General features: G+C 42.0%; 1 protein-coding gene across 1 annotated transcript in view; it reads left to right on the plus strand.

Annotated features, from left to right (window-relative positions):
• The first annotated feature begins 8431 nt into the window (after positions 1 to 8431).
• LOC109871730 (ADP-ribosylation factor 1) overlaps positions 8432 to 25934 on the plus strand; it is a 31958-nt gene continuing 14455 nt past the window's right edge. The window contains exon 1 of the mRNA XM_031807351.1: positions 8432 to 8572. Within this exon, the coding sequence (XP_031663211.1) occupies positions 8469 to 8572 (104 nt within the window). The 5' untranslated portion in view covers positions 8432 to 8468. The remainder of the gene's footprint in view (positions 8573 to 25934) is intronic.

A 25934-nucleotide genomic window follows, 5' to 3' on the forward strand; every position in this document is an offset into this window, starting at 1 on the left:
TAGTATTAAATCAGCTGAAAAAAAAAAAAATAGAGATATAAATAAAATGTATATGGGCTATGATCAGGTCATATGTTGTTAGTTTGTTTTACTCCTGGACAAATTTACACAGACAAAGAGACAACAACTGGGTTTTGACAAAAACAAACAGCGCTTGCTGTTTGCAGGGTTACATCATGTAAGCCTTTGCATCAGCAGTTAAAATGGTACTCATACTGTTTGTCATCACTATTGTGTTGTTATTGCTTGATTAAAAATGTCTAGGTAGACTAGCCACCCGAAGAGGGAATGTACACCAAATTTGGTCAAATTTACATTTTCTCAGATCACAAATAAATGGGCCTATTTTAGGCTATAAATACATAGCTTAGGTTATAAAAACATGATGGTATGTTTCCCCTGGCCAGGCCCAGGTGGAATTAGAGTAGGCTACCTGCAGCTGTGGTTGTTATCAGTAGGCTACAGTTGATCAGACAGAAGTACAGACTGGTAGTTGACAAATCACGAGGTATTTTATGTTATTGTATTATTTTGGTGGGGGGAATGAGCTTCCACATAAAACAGCTCCTTGGGGTGAATTCACTTAAACCCATGTTTTCAGCTGCAATTTGCTTTTACCACATGTAATGATTTGCATGATATTGATACAAATGAAGCCTGGTTTGTTGTAATGTTGTCAGGTACTTTTAGAGGGTTAATCGTTCGTGTTTGATAGGTTAATGTTACTTGATGAAGACTTGCTGTTATAGTAACTCTGCTTTTGTCTTGATGCTCAAATGTAATGAGTGTGGCCTTCAGACAGGAAAATAAACCCTTTAATTGTCTGCACGTACTGTACCTGCTTGTGAGTTGTTGCATTATTCAATAGTGTAATATAGTTTGGTTGTTTCGTTCAAAAGTGTAATTTGTTTTCCAGAAAACCTTCTGTCATTAGCTAAGTTTCCATCCAATTGGCGACAGATTTTCATGCGAATATTGTCAAATCCGCAGAATGTGGCAGTCAAAGTAATATTGGTATATCACACGTCCCAAACATCTGCCACAATGATGGATGTACAGAACAAGCTACTTGAATGTGTGGACACTTCGTTATGGTTAAGGGCTGTGAAGTACATCTTTTGATGTGCATGTGTGTTTCAGATCCAGTGCAATATTGCTCCACATTCACTGAACTTCCGCACACCAGCTTGGAGCAAAGCAATGAGTGACACGACAGCATGATTATAGACTAACTCATTATTCTACACTTGTTAGGTAAACTATGTTGATCATGCTAGATTGAGGTGCGAGTATTATTGAGGCCTACAGTAAATGTCTTTAGAATACAGAAGTGCAAAAGATTATCACTTGCAAGCAATATATATATATATATATATCCAGTTGCACCAAGTCAAAGATGTGATTTCAAACACTTCCTTTAGGTTAAACGTAGACATGTGTTGCTTCTCACACAAACCTGATTACTGAGAGTTAACAGTACTTTAAGATAAACAATCAACACAATCACATTCCACCATTAAATCTAGACTGTGCCCAGGGTCGAAATATTATAGAAGAATCTTCATATATTTAGGTTTATATGGTAACTTTTTACTGGATGGGGACTCAGTTGCTGATACAAATGCCTCTGTTCTGTTGCTGTGAAATAGCTTATAACTTTAGCTGTGGCAATCACGGCCCTAGCCAATTTAGTATTTTCCAGCCATGGAGGGGAAACATGAGAAGTGTGTCACCTGCCCTGAATGAGCTGGTTGGGGCTATCCCCTGGCTTTCTACAGATGAGAGCAACAATCAGGAGACCTGTGGCACCTGTAGACCATTCTTCTTTCTTTTGAAGTGCTTTGAAGGAATTTTGCCACCTTTGTACTTTACAAATGTGGAGGATAATAGCAGGGGGGATGCTAATGATGTGAGATGTGTGTGCGTTTATGGGTGTGTGTGTGTGTGTGTGTGTGGGTGTGCGTGTGTGCGTGCGTGTGTGTGTGTGTGCTACTGTAAAGGCAGTCTAGAGGTTGGTGTATGTGTGTGTGTATATGTATATGTATGTGGGGGGGTTGGGGGGGGTTGACAAAAGGTCAGCTAGGACCAAGGTAGGATGCAGGGCAGGGAAGTGGGAGCAGACATGATCAGTCACCTTTTCACCCCCTAACCGGAAGCAGTTCAACAGGTATGACTTGCATGGACAGGGTTGGGGATCAACTGATTACATGTAATCCGATTACATTTTTTTTTACTGCAATCAGTTACAGCATGTCACCAGAAAAAAGATTGTAATCAGATTACAGATACTTTTTAAAAATTAGATTACTTAATTTAGAAAGGACATTTGCAAAAAAAAAAAAAAAACACCATTCTGTTTTCTCAATGACATTAAATTCAGCATTGAAAAAAGGTGCAAGTTTAAGTTGGTCTGACCACAAGTCAGAGACCAATATGATGAAACACCAAATGCGTTGGATGGATCCTTTTAGTCTTCTTCTAATGCCTTTTAAGGGGAAAATCGTCAGATTACATTACTGAGTTTGGATAATCCAGAAGTTACGTTACTGATTACAATTTTGGAAAGGCAACTAGTAACTATAATGTATTACATGTATAAAGTAACCTACCCAACCCTGCGCATGGATTTCCTCTCAGTTGATGTACAAAAATGTCTATGAATTATTATCAACATAATCATTCACACATTCTGTTGCTGCAGGATTATTTTCCTGCTGTACCGAACAGGCTCATATTAAGATCCTACATCTGTAAACCAATCAGTTACAAAAATACACTGCGTAAAACACAACTAATATAGACATTTTCTGTGCTCTAAATCACCATACGAGACTACTTACAATACTACAGCAGGATTTATGGCAATTTATGTTTTAAAATGTAGTCAACACTGATTGTGTGTGGGAGCGTGCATGTGAGCGCGCACGATTGTCCTTACGGCTGTGCATAAAGTGTGTGTGCATGTGTGCATGCGTCTGTGCGTGTGTGTCCCCGATAGGGTGTATCAATGACAAGGTGACTAGCATGGGGAGTCCCCCAGTAGAGGGGTTATCATTAGCAGGGACTGGCGCTGGCCTCTGCTAGTTCCAGTAATTACCTCACAAAGGGCGCTGCCTGCCTTCCCACTGCTTTTCCCACACAGGCTCAGAATTCCAAGCTGCCCCAGACCTGCAATCTCCTTGGTTTTAGCCAGCAAATTACTGACAAGTCCCATTCTTCACAGCGCTGTAATTGCATTTTAGTGCTGTTTTTATTGGGGTGCTCCTCCACTCCCACCCCCCACCCCCCTCACCCCTCCCGTGCCCATCGGGGTGGCCCCCCTCCGCAGTCCCCATTGAGGAAGGGGGGAGGGGTTAACATAGATTGCATTATTTCTCATATTGGAAAATCTAAGAATGAAGGGGGGTACATAACCAAAAAGAGTCTTCCTTTTCTATTTCTCTCATCTCTTCTCAATGTCCCATTATCACTGATTGTCTTTCCACCATTGCCGGTTCTGACATCATGACATCACTGCTAAGTTAACTATTCATCAGTTGCATATTTTCTGTCTAGAAAGTAATTGAAATGGTCATCATTTTTATATGTTTTTTTTCTTCTTTTCAAATAAACTTTTTGCCCTATTTAAAATTGGCATTTAAATGTTTATGTCCTGGAAGTGTATGGGTCAGTCTGCTATTGACTGACTTCTTGTCACATATCAAGCAATATAGTAGTAGCTGAGCATCTTGGCTTGTCTACAAGTGTAATCACTGCGTGTTGTCTTTCCCAACCCTCCACATTATTCCCTCGGTGTTTTAATGTGTGGAAATCATTAGTCTCCATGTCAATACAAGCTCCGAGCAGAGAAAACACCTCATTATCACACTTAAACAGATCCAGTTGCATTCTTAGCTCTACCGAGCTGTTCCTCTCATTTCCCTTTTTTTCCTCTTCAATATAGTTACTTTTCTTTTCATGGAAGAGGGGACAAATTCTCAACGTTCCAATGCCGGACAACCAAACAGTGGCTCGTTTTGAAATGAGAAAGGAGAAAGGGACGGAAAATGGCTAGAGGATTAGAGGATCTAGACAGGATAAAAGAATAAGAGATTCTCGGTGTGATCCAGTTTAGTTTGAAAGATGGAGGGTCTTAACAAGGATTTGAGACTTTAGACTGCTTTGTGCCATTATTTCCATCCGATGCAGTTTCATCTAAATTGTCTGCAGTTTGGTGGTCCGGACCGTGCAGCACACACACGGCCTCTTGTCATACCTGAAATCATATGCTAATTAGTTGCTCATTTTCACTCTTAAATAGATTGGGGGGAAAAACACACACGCACGCACACACACAATTGCAAATATGTTTGCATTCCTTTTTAATTTGCTGTCCTTCTTTTGAGACGCAATTATAAAGGATAACAACAAAAAACAACAACAGGAATGTAAGGCCACGTTACACTGCCCTGTGTTCTAAGTCTAACGCTTTGTAACACTGTAAGTATTGTACGACCTTGTTTTTCAATTTTTCTGTGCCAAAAAAGTGGAATAAAATGTGATACAAAGTATGTCCAGCTCTCCCGATTCTGTGCTGAGGTGCCCCAGGGTAGGAGCTGGTCGTTGACTTAGGGAGCAGACCAATTCGTCTGTGTCATAATCTGTCCATCCCTCCGTCTATCAGTCAGAGCAGGTTGACACCTCTGACCCTGCTAAGTGTCTAATGGGTTGTCAGAGGGCTTCAATAAAGCAAAAGCCCTCTAATGCATTACTACTCGCGGAGCCGCAGTTCCAGCCAGCAATGAGAGGCTGCTCACCGTGGCCTATTTAGCCTTGAGGTAGACAGGTGTGCTCCGCTCTGGAACAACACACACACACATACAAAGTGGGAAAAATGCATCAAGCAACAGAACTCATGGGGATTGGGAGAATACAGGTGAGAGAGAGAAGTCCTCTCTTGATAACAAAGAGTTATGGTGCTGTTGATTCCACAAAGTACACTGGCTGGATGACATGTTGGGAAGAAATCCCTGATTCAACTTCTGTCAGATGATTGTAGGTGTATTTTCTGCACTACCGCAACTATTTGGATTGTTTTAGAAACGACACTAATTCCATCACGGTGCACTGTCCAATTACCAAGATGACATACCAGATGTACTAAGGCCGTCATTGTAAATAAGAATTTGTTCTCAACTGACTTGCCAAGTTAAATTTAAATATATATATACACAAAAACAATAATCACAATCCAAACACAATTTAGAATAATCTATAGCTTCTGGATTTATTATATCACTGATGGACATACATACACACCAAGGAAACACAACACCTCCAGGAAAGTTGTCAGTAGCAACACAGACCATACCCGGTCAGCCCATCCCCAGACCACCTTAGAGTGATATGTTGTGAGCGTGTTGGCTCTGTCAGCATCTCTCTCTCTCTCTCTCTCTCTCTCTATCATCTCCTCTCTCTCTCTCTCTCTCTCTCTCTCTCTCTCTCTCTCTCCTCTCTCTCTCTCTCTCTCTTCTCTCTCTTCTCTCTCTCTCTCTCTCTCTCTCTCTCTTCTCTCTCTCTCCTTCTTCTCTCTCTCTCTCTCTCTCTCTATCTCTCTCTCTCTCTCGTCTCTCCTCTCTCCTCTCTCCATCCTTCTCTCTTCTCTCTCTCTCTCTCTCATCGTCCTCTCTACCAATCTCTCTCTCCTCCTCCTGCTCTCTCTCTCTCTCTCTCTCTCTCTCCTCTCTCTCTCTCTCTCTCTCTCTCTCTCTCTCTCTCTCTCTCTCTCTCTCTCTCTCTCTCTCTCTCTCTCTCTCTCTCCTCTCTCTCTCTCCTCTCTCTCATCTCTCTCTCTCTGTGTGTGTGTGTGTGTGTGTGTGTCCAGACCCACTCACATTCACCCTGTCAGTCTGACGTAGGTTTGAATGAGGGTTGGTTACAAATCATTTGGCATCGATGTTGTTGAAGGCAGTAGGTACCTTTGATGCCACAGGCTTTCAATTGGCACGGGGTCTCTCTGCCCTCCTCAGTCTGTGCACCGACATGCTATTACATTCCAACAAATGATCTAGCCCAAGGTGGAACAGGTTAACATCTTACCTTTGATGCCTCCTCTACAGAGTCTTTGATTGAATCAAGACAAACTGAAGGTACAGGGTGGGGCATCCTTTATTCTTTCTCTAGTCCTCATTCAGGTACTGTTCATGGCAGACGAACAGGGACAAACTTCAAACGGAGACCACTGAGAAGAAAAAACGAAATTCTCCCTCTCTTTGATTAACCTCAACTATTGTTGATCGTTTTGTCAGGTTTATGATTATTGGCCACACAATGATCTGAGTGCATGTTCTCAACTCAGAAAAACAGTCCATTTCTGCACACTGCAACGGAGGTCAAACGGAGTCTGAAAAACGACTCCAAGATATCTGACCCCTTTGGCCAAGAAATCTGACCTCTTTGGCAATGACACAGAGTGCCATGTGAACTCTCACACATCGCTCGCCAACACACACATCTTACATCATGGCCCACAATGCCCATGGTATGGTTGATAATACATGGCCCCGCTTCTCCCTGAGGAAGTGTATCATTGAAGCGCTTGTCTCAATCATCCGTCACACATGTCCCTAGTAGATATCCCCCATGGCTCCAATGGCCCACACAATCACCCCTCATTTCCCCCATTCAGAACCAATGTGGAATAAATGTGGACCAAATTAGCGCCAACAAGAAAATGTTACTGATTAGTAGATACGTTCTACATTATATTATTTTTTGCATCTGCTATATGGAATCGCTTCCTCATATATTCACAGAAGTTAGGGTGGAGAATGGACTGCTTGCTGTCTTCAGTCCCCAAACATGTTCTAGAATAGGTGCTATTGTTTTATTGTCCTGTGTGGTCTGCATTGGCTTCTTGGTATAACTGTGAGAATCTTATCCAAACCCCTAAAGACCCAATTACTTTTGATGACAGTATTGCATTTATGGTGATACTTGTGTCCAGCAATTGGTTTACTTCATCATGTCTTCTTCTTTGCACAATTCGTCATCAAAATCTCATCGAAGATGAGGGTTCTCTGTGCAACGGAGCACCCTCAACGTGGTACCACACATTTTGTTACGCACCCAAGGCGGAGTATACTAAATGTTATGTAAATCCCCTTAACGACCTTTTCAGGCCACCGACAATCGCCACACAAAGGTGATTGGCAGCCGACACCATGGTTCACATTTATCCTTTACCCCGCACCGCCTCTCTCTATGGCGCCCCCTACTGTGAGAGGCGTGGGGTAGGGTGCCCAGTGGCGATCGTTGCCAACGGGGTAAAGCCAGCATGGATCCTCTCACGGCAACCATGTGGGTCGTGGTAATAATGTTCGGTTTGTTTCCTGTCCCACACACCCCATTCCCTTTTGGCCAGGGCCGATATTCCGGCACATCAGGCGCAGAGGGAGGCATCCAATGCCTGTTCGTCTGTATTCCAGCATGGAATGGCCTTCTCTCACTCCATTGTACGGCTCACAGGGAAGCCTATTGGTGGCCCCATTGGACCACTCCACTCCATAATGTTTCTATTGTCATCATTATTATGATTTTAATTATTTGCCCCAACCTCCATCCTCGAACCCATGTCTAGCCCTCCCAGAGAGGGATATGCATGGGCTCCATCCATACACAGACTGTCTCTCTTCTCTAATGTCTCAAACTCTGAAGGACCACTATGCATCTGCTGATGACAAAATACCCCCCTGACACACACACACACACACACACACACACACACACACACACACACACACACACACACACACACACACACACACACACACACACACACACAAAAGTCCACTGTTCCCAAGCCCCTTACTGAGATTGTTTATTCTCTCCAGGCCTCATCTCAGAGGGGAGTACGGCTGCCCCCTACTGAGTCCCATACCCACTTCCTACAGCGAGGGAAGCCTGTTCTGTTCAGCCCGCTGGCCACCTTCCTCCATTCAGACACTGCTGACTAGCCCTGCCGACTCCCTGCCTGGTCACCCATAAATTTGCTTTGATTTGGGCATGAATGACTCAGCTACATGAATAACACATCCATGGTTGATGACCTAAGCTGAAGACGCTACTTCAACGTTTCCCATGGTCATATGTAGCCTACAGCGGGTGTAATAGACAGTAACTCTTGGGGGCCTTGCTGTCCTTGCTGGGGCCCAGTCTCCTGTCACAATAGGATGATATGGGGAAGACATCGACGAGGGTGTGTGTGTGGGTGCGTGGCGTGGCGTGTGTGCGTGTGTGTGTGCATGTGTGTGTGTGTTTGTATGCGTGCGTGTGTGCGTGTGTGTGTGTGTGTGCAAATTCGTATTTGTTTGTGTTTGTGAGTGTGTTTTCCCTGAAGGGCGGGTGTAAGATATACGCCCTGTGTTATCTCAAGTTGTAACAGGCTGTCCACACATCTGAACTGTCACTCTTTAGACAGCTAGGAAGCGATGAGGAAGAACCCCAACATATGGATGCGACCGCTCTTATGGACCTGTAAGACCGGACGATGGGAGGATGTCTGCAGGATCTCGCCTACTGAAACCAGGTCGTGGTATGTCGAAAATGAGCATTTATAAACTTTTTAAAAATCTTACTTTCAGATGACTGTGTATATATGACAGGAATAACTTTTCTCCCACATACAGTTTGAAAATTAATAGATTTTACCCAAACAAAATAAAATAATTTAGCACTGCCTGTGGCATTTTGGTATTTCTATTCATGATGCAGTGAGTAATATTGATAAACATTGTTGATACACATGTTTTGATTAAGCAATTGATTGAGGGATAATATTTGATTGAAAAATACATTTTAGAAAAAGTTGTCATAAATTGAGAATGAGGCTCATGCAGAATGAGGCACCAGTGGTCCTTTGGAGCTCAGTTGGTAGAGCATGGGGCTTGAAACGCCAGGGTAGTGGGATTGATTCCTGGGACCACCCATACATAAAATGTATGCGCGCATGACTGTAAGTTGCTTTGGATAAAAGTGTCTGCTAAATGACATATATATTATAACATACATAATCCCCAATTTATATACTAGCTTTACAAAGACTATTTCAAGCATCGACTGCAGCTTGTTATTTTGTTATTTCAAATCCTGCAGGGAAATAGTGATTGCTCTGCTCTCACGTCCGTCCTTGTGGCATCTTGGCTTATAGACAAGATGAAAAAATGAAATATGTATATTTGACTGGATGCCATGCAGTTGTTTCCCCCTAACCCGACCTGTCAGACATCATCACCTGCCCCTGTGCTCTGTCTTAATCACCTTGTCTGTAGATCAACTGACTGGGGATATACAGTGTATTCGGAAAGTATTCAGACCCCTTGACTTTTTCCTAATTTTGTTATGTTTCAGCCTTATTCTAAAATTGATTAAATAGTTTTTTCCCCCTCATCAATCTACATACTGTCAAAGCATAATGTCAAAGCAAAAGCAGGTTTTCAATTTTTGTATAATATCACATTTACATAAGTATTCAGACGCTTTACTTAGTACTTTGCTGAAGCACCTTTGGCAGCGATTACAGCCTTGAGTCTTCTTGGGTATGATGCTACAAGCTTGGGCAACCTATTTTTGGGGAGTTTCTCCCATTCTTCTCTGCAGATCTTCTCAACCTCTGTCAGGTTGGATGGGGAGCGTCGCTGCACAGCTATTTTCAGGTCTCTCCAGAGATATTCGATCGGATTCAAGTCAGGGCACTGGCTGGGCCACTCAAGGATATTCAGAGATTTGTCCTGAAGCCACTTCTGTGTTGTCTTGGCTGTGTGCTTATGGTCATTGTCCTATTGGAAGGTGAACTTTTACCCGAGTCTGAGGTCCTGAGCGCTCTGGAGCAGGTTTTCATCAAGGATCTCTCTGTACTTTGCCCCATTCATATTTTCCTCGATCCTGACTAGTCCTCCAGTCCCTGCCGCTGAAAGATATTCCCACAGCATAATGCTGCCACCACTATGCTTCACTGTAGGGATGGTGCAAAGTTTCCTCCAGACGTGACGCTTGGCATTCAGGCCAAAGTTCAATCTTGGTTTCATCAGACCAGAGAATCTTGTTTCTCATGGTCAGAGTCCTTTAGGTGCCTTTTGGCAAATTCCAAGAGGACTGTCATGTGCCTTTTACTGAGGAGTGGCTTCCATCTGGCCACTCTAGCATAAAGGCCTGATTGGTAGAGTGCTGCAGAGATGGTTTTCCTTCTGGAAGATTTTCCAATCTCCACAGAGGAACTCTGCAGCTCTGTCAGAGTGACCATAGGGTTCTTGGTCACCTCCTTGACCAAGGCCCTTCTCCCCCAATTGCTCAGTTTGGCCGGGCGGCCAGCTCTAGGAAGAGTCTTGGTGGTTCCGAACTTCTTCCATTTACGAATGATGGAGGCCACTAAGCTCTCGGGACCTTCAATGCTGCAGAATGCTTTTGGTACCCTTCCCCAGATCTGTGTCTCGACACAATCCTTTCTCGGAGCTCTACGGACAATTGCTTTGACCTCATGGCTTGGTTTTTGCTCTGACATGCACTGTCAACTGTGGGACCTTATATAGCTTGGTGTGTGCCTTTCTAAATCATGTCCAATCAATTGAGTTTACCCCAGGTGGACTTCAATTAAGTTGTTGAAACATCTCAAGGATGATCAATGGAAACAGGATGCACCTGAGCTCAATTTCTAATCTCAAAGCAAAGGGTCTGAATACTTATGTAAATGTGATATTCTGTTTTTTTATTTTCAATAGATTTCCAAAAATGAAAAAATTTACTTTGTCATTATGTTGTATTGTGTGTCGATTGATGAGGGGGAAAAACGACGTAATCCATTTTATAAAAAGGCTGCAACGTAACAAAACGTGTAAAAAGTCAAGAGGTCTGAATACTTTCCGAATGCTCTGTATGTGGAGGGTGCGACTGACTGACTCACTGTCATTGGTTCCATTTGGAAGCAATCAAGACAATCAGTGTTTTGTTGCTGGATGTGCTAAATTTGGTCTTGGGGTGGGAATTAGGAAATCAGCCAAACTCTACAGGCTAGGAAGATATAGGAGTCACATAGCATACAATACTGTTGAGACCTCTGTTCGGTTCCTTCCCTACTGTCTATCTAATCATACTCTTGCGTGCTAGTTCTGTGGAGGACCAAGCATTGACTTGTTTTTCAAATGTAAGCATTGTGAAATTCAAGCATTGCGATAGTTTTCCTTATTCAGCCTGGTTTGGTTAATTAGAACCCCAATAACTGACCCATAGTATTGATGAAAGTTGTTTGCAAGACTGTGTAAAAGAACACGCTATGTTCCACAAAGAAACATAGCCTACCCCCTATGTATAAACTTGACTTGGTGGACTTTTACATGAACCGCATTGTAAAGAGGAATGTTGGCGCCTTTTCGTGTCTATAAATATAGCCGTTCTGTTCTGGCCTTACAGCACGTTTGGATGTAACGACCGCAGTAATTGTAACTAATTAAAGCTGAATATTTCACTTTAAAAATAAACACAGCTATGTCAGAAACCAAAAGTAATGACAACGTTAAATCACCGTTACTTGTATTGCACAGACCTGTTTGGTTGGAGCTGTTTTGGATAAGGGCATTTCCATTTCGACACATGAGCACCATCATGTGATGTCAAATGAAAGCCAAGAGTCAATATTTTAGCATAGATACATCTTTCAACCTTTTTCCATCATAAAAAGTAGGCAAGATGTTAAAGGCTTTGATTTCTGAATAAACAGATGGATAAGAAGTCTTAGAAAACATCTAGCAGAAAGTCTTAAAATGTATTAGAACTACATTAGAGCACAGTAATGTTGAAGCAAAGACCCCTGTTAATGAATATCAACACTTATATTTAGTTTTGGAGAAATTGTTTACCTTATGTAAGTTTATGAAATAACACTATTGCCTTGTGTCTTGTAATTCCATTACCAAAAACACACAAATCTTTAAGATACAGTTGAAGTCGGAAGTTTACATAGAGTCATCATAGAGACATAAAAATTTGTTTTTCAAACACTCTTGTTAACAAACGATAGTTTTATCAAGTCAGTGAGGACATCTACTTTGTGCATGACACAAGCAATTTTTCAAACAATTGTTTACAGACAGATTATTTCACTGTATCACAATTCCAGTGGGTCAGAAGTTTACATACACTAAGTTGACTGTGCCTTTAAACAGCTTGGACAATTCCAGAAAATGATGTCATGGCTTTAGAAGATTTTGATAGGCGAAATGACATAATTTGTGTCAATTGGAGGTGTACCTGTGGACGTATTTCAAGGCCTACCTTCAATCTCAGTGCCTCTTTGCTTGACATCATGGGAAAATCAAAAGAAATCAGCCAAGATCTCAGAAAATAAATTGTAGACCTCCACCAGTCTGGTTCATCCTTGGGAGCAATTTCCAAACGCCTGAATGTACCACGTACATCTGTACAAACAATAGTACGCAAGTATAAACACCATGGGACCACGCAGTCATCATACTGTTCAGGAAGAAGACGGGTTCTGTCTCCTAGATATGAGTTTGCAACTGCACATGGGGACAAAGATGGTACTTTTGGAGAAATGTCCTCTGGTCTGATGAAACAAAAATAGAACTGTTTGGCCATAATGACCATTGTTATGTTTGGAGGAAAAAGGGGGAGGCTTGCAAGCCAAAGAACACCATCCCAACTGTGAAGCACGGGGTTGGCAGCATCATGTTGTGGGGGTGCTTTGCTGCAGGAGGGACTGGTGCACTTCACAAAAATAGATGGCATCATGAGGCAGGACAATTATGTGGATATATTGAAGTGACATCTCAAGACATCAGTCAGGAAGTTAAAGCTTGGTGGCAAATGGGTCTTCCAAATGGACAATGACACCAAGCATACTTCCAAAGTTGTGGCAAAATGGCTTAAGGACAACAAAGTCAAGGTATTTGAGTGTCCATCACAAAGCCCTGACCTCAATCCTATAGAACATTTGAGGACAGAACTTAAAAAGCATGTGGGAGCAAGGAGGCCTACAAACCTGATTCAGTTACACCAGCTCTGTCAGGAGGAATGGGCCAAAATTCACCCAACTTATTGTGGGAAGCTCGTGGAAGGCTACCTGAAAAGTTTGACCCAAGTTAAACAATTTAAAGGCAATGCTACCAAATACTAATTGAGTGTATGTAAACTTCTGACCCACTGGGAATGTGATGAAATCATTCTCTTTACTATTATTCTGACATTTCACATTCTTAAAATAAAGTGGTGATCCTAACTGACCTAAGACAAGGAATTTTTACTTGGATTAAATGTCAGGAATTGTGAAAAAATGAGTTTAAATTTTTTGGCTAAGGTGTATGTAAACTTCCGACTCCAACTGTATGTTCTAATTTCCTCTCCCTCATGAGGAGGGAGGTTAATGAAAGTTCACAGAAGTAACAAGTAAAGGTTGACCTATCAATTAGTTTGTGTTTTTACTGATTTAAATCATTAAGTGATTAAAACTCGTAGGACTTACCAAAAAATCATTAACGGAATTACTGCAACTGACTCGGCTACAATGTCAAATAATAATGGCCACAAACTACAGTTGGATCACCTGCTACTGTCCTCTCTTCCACTGTTTTCTTTCTCTTTCTATCATCTCGTTGTCAAACCAAGAGTGTAAAATAGTCTGGACAACTCCTCCCTCTCTTCCTCCCTCTTTCTCTCTCTCTCTTTCTGCCTTTCTCACTCTCCAGATATTGTCACCTCTCCCAGCTCTTAGTGACACCTACCCATGAGCCCCCTCTTTTTCAATGTACTTTAACCAGCATCCTCACCCACTGAGCACTGACTGACACCGGACGTCCATGGACATTGAAAAGTAGTTCAAATTTGGTCAGCCCACCCTGGCCTTAAAGTTAACATCAACAGACAGACCGGACTAAATCTGAACCTACTGTATCATAGACGTATATTTCACAGGTTTGGATAGTACAGTACAGTACAGTAAGTAGATCACAGTTGGGTACAGCACAATACAGTGCAATACAGCATAGCACTGAGTACAGTACAGCACAGTACTGTACAGTGAATAGAGTGTGGTATAGTACAGTACCACACAGCACATAACACAATACAGTACATTACAGTACAGTACAGTGAGTAGAGCACAGTAGTGTACTGTCCAATACAATACAGTAGTGCAGTACAATAAAGTAGAGTAAAGTAAAGTAGAGTAGAGTATAGTATAGTACAGTACAGTACAGTATATTTTACTGTTCTCTGCTGTACTGAACAATAATCTCCTGTACTGTACTCTGCTGAGCTCTAATCTGCCCTACCATACTCTACTCTGCTCTGCTGTGCTTTATTGTCCTGCACTGTACTCTACTGTGCTCTGCTGTGCCACCCTGTGATGTCCAAACTTGTGACACATGAGGAGAATGACATTCATATCCATTAAGCATTTCTGTGCAGTACAGATCAAGGACCCATGATGTAATTCTGTTACCGTAATTGCGTTACAGGATGTAAATCCACTTCACTTATTGTAGTTCAATTACCTCAAGGTGTCATATCATAGCTGACTCCCCACTGTTTCTGCAGGAATCTAGGAATATTCATTTGGAGGAGATATTTAACAGAGTCTTTGGAAAACGTGGTCACATAAAAACCTGAGGGACATTTGACCATAATTGATTTTCTAATTTTAGCATCTGCACAGTTCTTCCACCACATTTTTTTTTCAATTTTGCATTGGAAATTGTTCAAAGTAGTCCTTGTGCATTGAGTTGTATGGTTTGTTAAACTTTGAAATCAATATTTTTTGTTTGGCACAAAGTGTAATTCCGTTATCGTGGAATTGCCCATAAGCAGTCAGGAAAATACTAAATAATTTACTTGAATCAGTGTCTCACAATAAAAACAAAACGAGCTCAGTGCCCAGTAGTCTTAGCTAGTATTTTTTAATTTTAAATAAGTGTGCTTTCCATTTTTTCAACTAGGGAGTCAACAGTAGCCTATTACTTGGGAAATCCCAGTCACTTTTGAAGACAATCACTTATGTATGCAGTGCTGGGTTTATACCAGTAGGCTACCTACAGCAGAAGAATTTACACTGAGTGTACAAACATTAGGAACACCTTCCTAATATTGAGTTGCATCCCTTTTTGCTCTCAGAACAGCCTCCATTTGTCGGGGGCGTTGACTCTACAAGGTCTCGACAGCGTTCCACAGGGAGGCTGGCCTAAGTCGACTCCAATGCTTCGCACAGTTGTGTCAAGTTGGCTGGACGTCCTTTGGGTGGTGGACCATTCTTGATACACACGGGAAACTGTTAAGAGTGAAAATTCCCAGCAGCATTGCAGTTCTTGACAGACTCAAGCCGGTGCGCCTGGCACATACTACCATACCCCATTCAAAGGCATTTTGTCTTGCCCATTCACCCTCTGAATAGCATACATACACAATCCATGTCTCAATTGTCTTAAGGCTTTAAAATCCTTTTTCAACCTGTCTCTTCCCCTTCATCTACACTGACTGAAGTGGATTTAACAAGTGACATCAAAAGGGAACATAGTTTATCACCTGGATTCACCTGGCCAGTCTGTCATGGAAACAGCAGGTGTTCCTAATGTTTTGTACACTCAGTGTATAGCCAATGTTTTTCACTTGTTGTGATCTTTAAGATTTTCCAGTGCCACTGCCAAAATTAGTTAGCAGCATCATCTGTCAAAAACAGATACGTTCTAATTACAAACACTTGTGATGCTAACAACTGAAATCATCATGTTTGTTTTTGATAAAAGCTTTAGGCCTAAACCTGATCTTAAAACATTTAGATTTGACCAACTCCAGCTTGCAATTTATCCTGTTGAAATCATGCAGACAAAATTCAATATATAAGGCAAATAGATATTATTATTAGTTGGTCACTAAAGAAAGAGATACCTTTTTGAACATATTAGTACCCCATTTTAATGGGGATACATATATAGGCTTAATTGTATAAAAAATGGCAGAGTGGACATGTCCCCTGAAATAAATAGTGATACTCTTGATCTTGGTCTCAAAAGTAAAACTGAGATAAAGTGGGGCAAAAACATATTTAGTCAGCCATCAATTGTGCAAGTTCTCCCACTTAAAAAGATGAGAGAGGCCTGTAATTTTCATAATAGGTACACGTCAACTATGAAAGACAAAGTGAGAAAAGAAATACAGAAAATCACATTGTAGGATTTTTAATGAATTTATTTGCAAATTATGGTGGAAAATAAGTATTTGGTCACCTACAAACAAGCAAGGTTTTTGGCTCTCACAGACCTGTAACTTCTTCTTTAAGAGGCTCCTCTGTCCTCTACTTGTTACCTGTATTAATGGCACCTGTTTGAACTTGTTATCAGTATAAAAGACACCTGTCCACAACCTCAAACAGTCACACTCCAAACTCCACTATGGCAAAGACCAAAGAGCTGTCAAAGGACACCAGAAACAAAATTGTAGACCTGCACCAGGCTGGGAAGACTGAATCTGCAATAGGTAAGCAGCTTGGTTTGAAGAAATCAACTGTGGGAGCAATTATTAGGAAATGGAAGACATACAAGACCACTGATAATCTCCACGCAAGATCTCACCCCGTGGGGTCAAAATGATCACAAGAACGGTGAGCAAAAAACACCCAGAACCACACGGGGGGACCTAGTGATTGACCTGCAGAGAGCTGGGACCAAAGTAACAAAGCCTACCATCAGTAACACACTACGCCGCCAGGGACTCAAATTCTGCAGTGCCAGACGTGTCCCTCTGCTTAAGCCAGTACATGTCCAGGCCTGTCTGAAGTTTGCTAGAGAGCATTTGGATGATCCAGAAGAAGATTGGGAGAATGTCATATGGTCAGATGAAACCAAAATATAACTTTTTGTGAGTAATAACTCAACTCGCCGTGTTTGGAGGACAAAGAATGCTGAGTTGCATCCAAAGAACACCATACCTACTGTGAAGCATGGGGGTGGAAACATCATGCTTTGGGGCTGTTTTTCTTCAAAGGGACCAGGACGACTGATCCGTGTAAAGGAAAGAATGAATGGGGCCATGTATCGTGAGATTTTGAGTGAAAACCTCCTTCCATCAGCAAGGGCATTGAAGATGAAACGTGGCTGGGTCTTTCAGCATGACAATGATCCCAAACACATTTCAAGGTCCTGGAGTGGCCTAGCCAGTCTCCAGATCTCAACCCCATAGAAAATCTTTGGAGGGAGTTGAAAGTCCATGTTGCCCAGCAACAGTCCCAAAACATCACTGCTCTAGAGGAGATCTGCATGGAGGAATGGGCCAAAATACCAGCAACAGTGTGTGAAAACCTTAGACTTACAGAAAAGACTTACAGAAAACGTTTGACCTCTGTCATTGCCAACAAAGGGTATATAACAAAGTATTGAGATAAATTTTTGTTATTGACCAAATACTTATTTTCCACCATAATTTGCAAATATATTCATTAAAAACACTACAATGTGATTTTCTGGATTTTTTTCCCTCATTTTGTCTGTCATAGTTAAAGTGTACCTATGATGAAAATTACAGGCCTCTCTCATCTTTTTAAGTGAGAGAACTTGCACAATTGGTGGCTGACTAAATACTTTTTTGCCCCACTGTATGAGGAAAGGTACAAAAGAAAATGAAAGGCCAAGTTAGACAAATATTAGATTGATTTGGCTCAGTCCTGCATAATTACAACAGTCAAACCACAACCATTTGGAAGAAAAACATATTGCAGACAAAACACAGCACTCCTTTACAAGTGAAGACTACGGTGGTTGCCTGCGAAACCAAAATATGCTGAAAGGCTTTCTTCCCTAGGCATTTGGCAGGGCAAAACCACAAATTAAGGTTCCCGTAGTGAGAAAGCATTTTGAGGAGGCTTCGCTGTGTGGTCCTCCACCAACCACAGACCCACTTTCTCCCCTGCTGCTCCCTCACTGAGTCCCAGGCGCTGCCCTCTCTATTGGGGAAGAGGCAGACATGGTTGACCCTGGATATATGACTGTGAATCTGAGGAAGTGAATTTGAAATATTGTTGGGGGGCCACATTTTTGGAATTCCTGTCACATAAATATAGGCCTACGTGGAATGCACAACAAACTACAATCACAATAGTGTGAACTGAATTGTCTTTAGCAGACCTAGAGAATATCCCTATCCCGTCCCTTGGAAACCTTCAGCCTGAATGTATTTTATTTGATCTAATACGTTTATTTGGACAGGGGCAATGTACAACAAAAACATACGTTTCAGAATTGAGAAGTGCTGCATTGCACCAGATTTAGTTCATGTGCAAAAGGCTCTTTCTTACGACATACTTCCGTGTTCATGTCCTTGGTCTTTTGAATGGGCTTGATGATTATATGAAATTCATGAAGACGCGGTCATATAAGATATGTAAAACATTATATTTGCGTTTGTGGATGAATTTACTTCTACCAGATGCCTTTCATTACGTTTTCCGCTGAAGAACAATGCACTACGTTTTTGCCCATTGAAGACCATTAAAAAAAGGTACAGAAAATGCAAAAATGACAAGGCTACTTGCCGCGTTACTTGCATAGCGTATATACATCTGCAGTCCCCAGTCCACAGGAATTGGTTGCGCTACCCTACTCAGATGTTGCATGCATCAACCAATGGTTGCGTGCCACGTCATCGATGGTGTCATCGACTGACAGTTGATTTTTATTTGGATTTCATGTAATGGACATGCACAAAATAGTCTAAATTGGTGAAGTGAAATCAAATAAAAATATTGTTTAAAAAAATATATATATATTTAAACTGAAAAGTGGTGCGTGCATATGTATTCACCTCCTTTGCTATGAAGCCCCTAAATAAGATCTTGTGCAACCAATTACCTTAAGAAGTCACATAATTAGTTAAATAAAGTCCACCTGTGTGCAATCTAAGTGTCAAATGATCTCAGTATATACAAACCTGTTCTGAAAGGCCCCAGATTTTGCAACATCATGAAGCAAGGGGCACAACCAAGCAAGCGGCAATATGAAGACCAAGGAGCTCTCAAAACAGGTCAGGGACAAAGTTGTGGAGAAGTACAGATCAGGGTTGGGTTATAAAAAAATATCAGAAGCTTTGAACATCCCACGGAACACCATTAAATCTGTTGTTAAAAAATGGAAAGAATATGGCACCACAACAAACCTGCCTAGAGAGGGCCGCCCACCAAAACACACAGACCAGGCAAGGAGGGCATTAATCAGAGAGGCAACAAAGAGACCAAAGATAGCCCTGAAAGAGCTGCAAAGCTCCACAACGGAGATCGGAGTATCTGTCCATAGGACCACTATAAGCCGTACACTCCACAGAGCTGGGCTTTATGGAAGAGTGGTCAGAAAAAAGCCATTGCTTAAATAAAAAAATAAGCAAATGCCAAAAGGCATGTGGGAGACTCCCCAAACATATGGGAGAAGGTTCTCTGGTCAGATGAGACAAAAATGAAGCATGGTGGTAGCAGCATCATGCTGTGGGGATGTTTTTCATCGGCAGGGACTGGGAAACTGGTCAGAATTGAAGGAATGATGAATGGTGCTAAATACAGGGAAATTCTTGAGGGAAACCTGTTTCAGTCTTCCAGAGATTTGAGACTGGGATGGAGGTGCACCTTCCAGCAGGACAATGACCCTAAGCATACTGCTAAAGCAATACTTGAGTGGTTTAAGGGGAAAAATGTAAAATGTCTTGGAATGGCCTAGTCAAATCCCAGACCTCAATCCAATTGAGAATCTGTAGTATGGTTAAAGATTGCTGTACACCAGCAGAACCCATCCAACTTGAAGGAGCTGGAGCAGTTTTACCTTGAAGAATGGACAACAATCCCAGTGGCTATATGTGCCAAGCTTATAGAGACATATCCCAAGAGACTTGCAGCTGTAATTGCTGCAAAAGGTGGCTCGACAAAGTATTGACTTTGGGGGGTGAATGGTTATGCACGATCAAGTTTTCTGTTTTTTTTTGTCTTATTTCTTGTTGTTTGACAAAAAAATATATATTTTGCATCTTCAAAGTGGTAGGCATGTTGTGTAAATCAAATGACACAACCCCCCCCCCCAAAAAAATCCATTATAATTCCAGGTCAAGGCAACAAAATAGGAAAAATGCAAGCAAGCCACTGTTAATAACACGTTCACAATTTACTCTCTTTTGAAATGGAACCAACTCACACTTGAAAATTGGGTTATGAATAGAGTAGCAAGTCATGGAAAATGAACTCATAGATCTATTCTCGCAACCAACCCTGTCGTAGAGACATTATGTTCTCATTGCTCTTTCCATTGACACCATGACATCTTTTTGCTTGCTCACATTAGCCTCTATTGTCAGTGCACGCACACCTGTCTCACAGGCACACAGAGGACACTGTTTTGTAGTAAGTTAGTAAGTGGACAAGGTCTTGCCATGACAAAAAGAGAGGGGAAATTCTGGGCCGGGTTGGCTGGCTGGGCCTCTGTACTCCACCCCCATAATGGCAACAGCTGAGCTACCCTGGTCTCACCCTGAGACCGTGAGAAGACAGGCATGATGAAAAGCCAAGTGTCTGGAAGACAGCCCTCAAATGCCCCCGATTGGCACTGCAGATCTGCCCACATGAAAAGGCCTATGTGCCATTGTATTGTGAGCAACAGTGCTGGCAATATCAAGGGTAAAAGTGAGGTTCATTTCTCTACTCACTCCAACACCTGGGAGGCAAGACAGGGAGGGCATGTACAGAAAGAAACAAGGATGTTTTGTAGCGACAGCACCACCACCCAATGGCCTTCTTCTGAAAGTGCTTCCATTATTATTTGTACACTAGAGAACTAGGAAAACCAACATCCGTCAGTCTGACACTGGAAACGTTGAATTGGAGTCATATTCATGTGTTTTATAACTGGATATGTTTTATAAACAGTGTATGTCTTGGTTAGCGCTTATCAGACATGTCCGTGTTGTATTGCAATGGCCTAGAATGCAAATATTGAAACAAAACCTGTTAACACATGCACAAAAGGAAAGTCTTGCACTGTGCTTGGGTGTGAATAAAGATGAGCTGGGTCTCAGGTATATCTTTTTAACCGTGGTCTGGATCTTGAGAGCACAGTAGGCCTACAGAACTTCAAGTGACTTCACCAAAGGCCAGATTAGGGTCTGTAGGCCTAGTCTACGGAAGTCTACGGCAGAATGAATTATGTCAGAGTCACAGGGGGTTGGTGACACCTTAATTGGGGAGGACAGGCTCATGGTAATGGATGGAGCGGAATGAGCGTAAATGTATCAAATACATCAAACACATGGGTTCCATGTGTTTGATGCCCTTTCGTTCACTCCTTTCCATCCATTATTATGAGCCGTCCTCCCCTCAGAAGCTTCCACTGGTCCGAGTGAAATATTGCCCAATGCACTGAATGCAAACTTATTCTTGAGTATGACCCTTTTCAAAGTTGATGGGGTGCTGGTGTTGTGTGCATAGTTATAAAGAAAAGGTTAACTAGTAGAACTAGCAGTCCAGGAAGAGGACTTAAAATAAATCTAAACACTTCTAAAATGTCACATCAACAGGTCAAAAAAATGTGGTTCATCCAAATTATAAAATTACATATTGGTTTCCTTGCCCTGTATGCAGTCTAGTGACAAGGTGGAACAGTAATTCCATGGTTTAGTTTGCCTGGTTGCCAAACGCTAACTGTTATGATATGGGGGGTGTAGTTTAGTGAGGGAGTTCTATTAACCTAAGCCGCGGTGCACAGGTCTATGGCCCGTGACATGAATTGGCAAAAGTGGTGAGGGAGGAGTGCCCTTCTCAAAGTGAAAAGTAATCTGCGCCACTTGGTCATGTTACCAACAAAACGGCATGGTGCATTGTCCAGAAAACATACAACAACTTTTCCATAAAATGTATGTTTGAATTTTCTAACTAGTTTTCTTTGGGTAGGCAGATATAATGTTTTTTATCAAAAGCAATCACTTTTGCAGGTCTCTGATCTTCTCCCTATAGGCTGTCTCGTCATTGTCGGTGATCAGGCCTACCATTGTTGTGTCGTCAGCAAACTTAATGATGGTGTTGGAATTGTGTTTGGCCACGCAGTCGTGAGTGAACAAGGAGTACAGGAGGGGACTAAGTACACACCCCTCAAGGGCCCCAGTGTTGAGGATCAGCATGGCAGATGTGTTGTTGCCTACCCTTACCACCTGGAGTCGGCCCGTCAGGAAGTCCAAGATCCAGTTACCGAGGGAGGTGTTTAGTCCCAGGGTCCTTAGCTTAGTGATGAGCTTCGTGGGCACTATGGTCTTGAATGCTGAGCTGTAGTCAATGAATAGCGTTCTCACATAGATGTTCCTTTTGTCCAGGTGGGAAAGGGCCGTGTGGAATGCAATTGAGATTGCATCGTCTGTGGATCTGTTGGGGTGGTATGCGAATTGGAGTGGGTCTAGGGTATCCGGGAGGATGCTGTTGATTTGAGCTATGACCAGCTTTCCAAGCATGTCATGGCTACCAATGTGAGTGCTACGGGGCGGTAATCATTTAGCTTGTCTGGTAGGCTCACGTCACTGGGCAGCTCGCATCTGGGTTTCCCTCTGTAGTCCGAAATAGTTTTCAAGCCCTGCCACATCCGACGAGTGTCAGAGTCGTTGTCGTAGGATTCAATTCAATCTCAATCCTGTATTGACACTTTGCTTGCTTGATGGTTCGTCTGAGGGCATAGCGGGATTTCTTAGAAGCATCCGGATTATTGTCCTGCTCCTTGAAAGTTGCAACTCTAGCCTTAGTTCGATGAGGATTTTGCCTGTAACATTTGTATTTGTATTTTGTATTTATTATGGATCCAGCAGCTACTCTTCCTTGGGTCCAGCAAAATTAATGCAGTTTATACCATTTTAAAAACATTACAATACATTCACAGATTTTGTGCCATCAGGCCCCTACTCCACCTCTACCATGTATATACAGTACAAAATCGATGTGTGTGTATAGTGCGTATGCTATCGTGTGTGTGTGTGTCTACATTTGTGTTGCTTTACAGTCCCCGCTGTTCCATAAGGTGTTTTTTTAATCTGTTTTTAAAAAATCTAATTTTACTGCTTGCATGAGTAACTTGATGTGGAAAAGAGTTCCATGTAGTCATAGCTCTATTTAGTACTGTGCGCCTTCCATAATCTGTTCTGGACTTGGGGAATGTGAAGAGAAGTATTGTGGCATGTTGTGGTGTATGCATGGGTGTCCGAGCTGTGCGCCAGTAGTTCAAACAGACAGCTCGGTGCATTCAACATGTCAATACCTCTCATAAATACAAGCAGTGATGAAGTCAATCTCTCCTCCACTTTGAGCCAGGAGAGATTGACATGGATATTATTAATATGAGCTCTCTGTGTACATCCAAGGGCCACCCGTGCTGCCCTTTTCTGAACAAATTGCAATTTCCCTAAGTCCTTTTTTGTGGCACTTGACCACACGACTGAACAGTAGTCCAGGTGCAACAAAACTAGGGCCTATAGGACCTGCCTTGTCAACAGTGCTGTCTAGATGTAAGGGATTTCTTCTTCTTCCGAAGAGGAGAGGTGAAAAGGATCGGAGGACCAATAGGCGGCATGGTAAGTGTCCATGGTTCTTTTAATAAGAAATAGTACACATGAACAACTGAATACAAAAACAATAAACGTGGAATGAACGAAACCCAAAACAGTACCGTGTGGTGAAAAGCACAGACACGGAAACAAACACCCACAAACACACAGTGAAACCCAGGCTACCTACGTATGATTCTCAATCAGAGACAACTAATGACACCTGCCTCTGATTGAGAACCATACTAGGCCGAAACATAGAAATCCCCAAATCATAGAAAAACAAACCAATCAAATCAAATCAAATCAAATTTATTTATATAGCCCTTCGTACATCAGCTGATATCTCAAAGTGCTGTACAGAAACCCAGCCTAAAACCCCAAACAGCAAGCAATGCAGGTGTAGAAGCACGGTGGCTAGGAAAAACTCCCTAGAAAGGCCAAAACCTAGGAAGAAACCTAGAGAGGAACCAGGCTATGTGGGGTGGCCAGTCCTCTTCTGGCTGTGCCGGGTGGAGATTATAACAGAACATGGCCAGGATGTTCAAATGTTCATAAATGACCAGCATGGTCGAATAATAATAAGGCAGAACAGTTGAAACTGGAGCAGCAGCACAGTCAGGTGGAAGTTGAAACTGGAGCAGCAACATGGCCAGGTGGACTGGGGACAGCAAGGAGTCATCATGTCAGGTGGTCCTGGGGCATGGTCCTAGGGCTCAGGTCAGTTGAAACTGGAACAGCAGCATGGCTGCAAACATAGACTGCCCACCCCAACTCATGCCCTGACCATACTAAATAATGACAAAACAAAGGAAATAAAGGTCAGAACGTGACACTAGAAGGTAGAGTAGCACCTTATCATGGGCATACTTCTCCCTATCTAAGCTACTGTTGTATCAATATGTTTTGACCATGACAGTTTACAATCCAGGGTAACTCCAAGCAGTTTAATCACCTCAACTTGCTCAATTTCCACATTATTTATTACAATATTTCGTTGAGGTTTAGGGTTTATTGAATGATTTGTCCCAAATATAATTATTTTAGTTTTTGAAATATTTAAGACTAACTTATTCCTTGCCACCCACTCTGAAACTCTTTGTTAAGTGTTGCAGTCATTTCAGTTGCTGTAGTAGCTGACATGTATAGTGTTGAGTCATCTGCATACATAGACACTCTGGCTTTCATCAAAACCAGTGGCAATTCATTAGTAAAGATTGAAAAAAGTCATGGGCCTAGACAGCTGACTTGGATAATTCCTGATTCTACCTGGATTATGTTGGAGAGGCTTCCATTAAAGAACACCCTCTGTGTTTTGTTAGACAGGTAACTCTTTATCCACAATATAGCAGGGGGTGTAAAGCCATCACATAAGTTTTGCCAGCAGCATACTATGATCGATAATGTCAAAGGCCACAATGAAGTCTAACAAAACAGCCCCCACAATCTTTTATCATCAATTTCTCTCAGCCAATCATCAGTCATTTGTGTAAGTTCTGTGCCTGTTGAATGTCCTTCTCTATATGCTGAAAGTTTATGCTGAAAGATTGTTGTCAATTTGTTTACTGTAAAATAGCATTGTATCTGGTCAAACACATTTTTTTTCTGGTCAAACACAACGTTTGCTTCCCTCCAAGCCTGAGGGCACACTCTTTCTAGACTTAAATTGAAGATGTGGCAAATAGGAGTGGCAATATCGTCCGCTATTATCCTCAGTAATTTTCCAATCAAGTTTGACTTTTTTCCCAGAATTTAATTTGGGTGTTGCCTGTAATCCATGTGTAAATATATGGGTCATGACAGTTTTATAACCATATTATGACAGGTTATGACAAGTTATGTCAGCTGTTATGACATATTATGACAAGGTGATAAAGTGCTACCAAAAAATGTATATATTAAATAATTCATCTTTCGTGTCTCTGTGTTTCATAATTTTCCTTCAATTTGCAAGAGGCTGAATGTATCTCACAGGAGGAAGCACCTGAGCGAGTGAAATAGTGCCTCCCTGTCTCTGTATGTGTAGGCCATCTATCTGATGCTGTCTGGTCAAAAAGAGTATGACATTGTTGCCGCCCATAGCATTGAATGCAAGAGAAGCCAGTGAGCATTTGGCCTCCCTTGATAAAAAAATATAAAATAATAGCCAATCAGCATTGTGCTAAACCGAGCGTGCTCAGCAGTGAATGGTCCTGGCGCACCGAAAGAAAGTTTGGATTTGGCTTCACTCCAATCACATCACATCGAGACGAGAGCAACATGTCGTAGACAGAAACAACTCGAATTGTAGCATCTTGTGTTGTTGTCCACCAGTGGCTAGCCAGCTAAAATTGGTAGTTTCCTAAATTATC

This window comes from Oncorhynchus kisutch, linkage group LG27 (genome assembly GCF_002021735.2).
Source record: "Oncorhynchus kisutch isolate 150728-3 linkage group LG27, Okis_V2, whole genome shotgun sequence".
Lineage (NCBI taxonomy): Eukaryota > Metazoa > Chordata > Actinopteri > Salmoniformes > Salmonidae > Oncorhynchus > Oncorhynchus kisutch.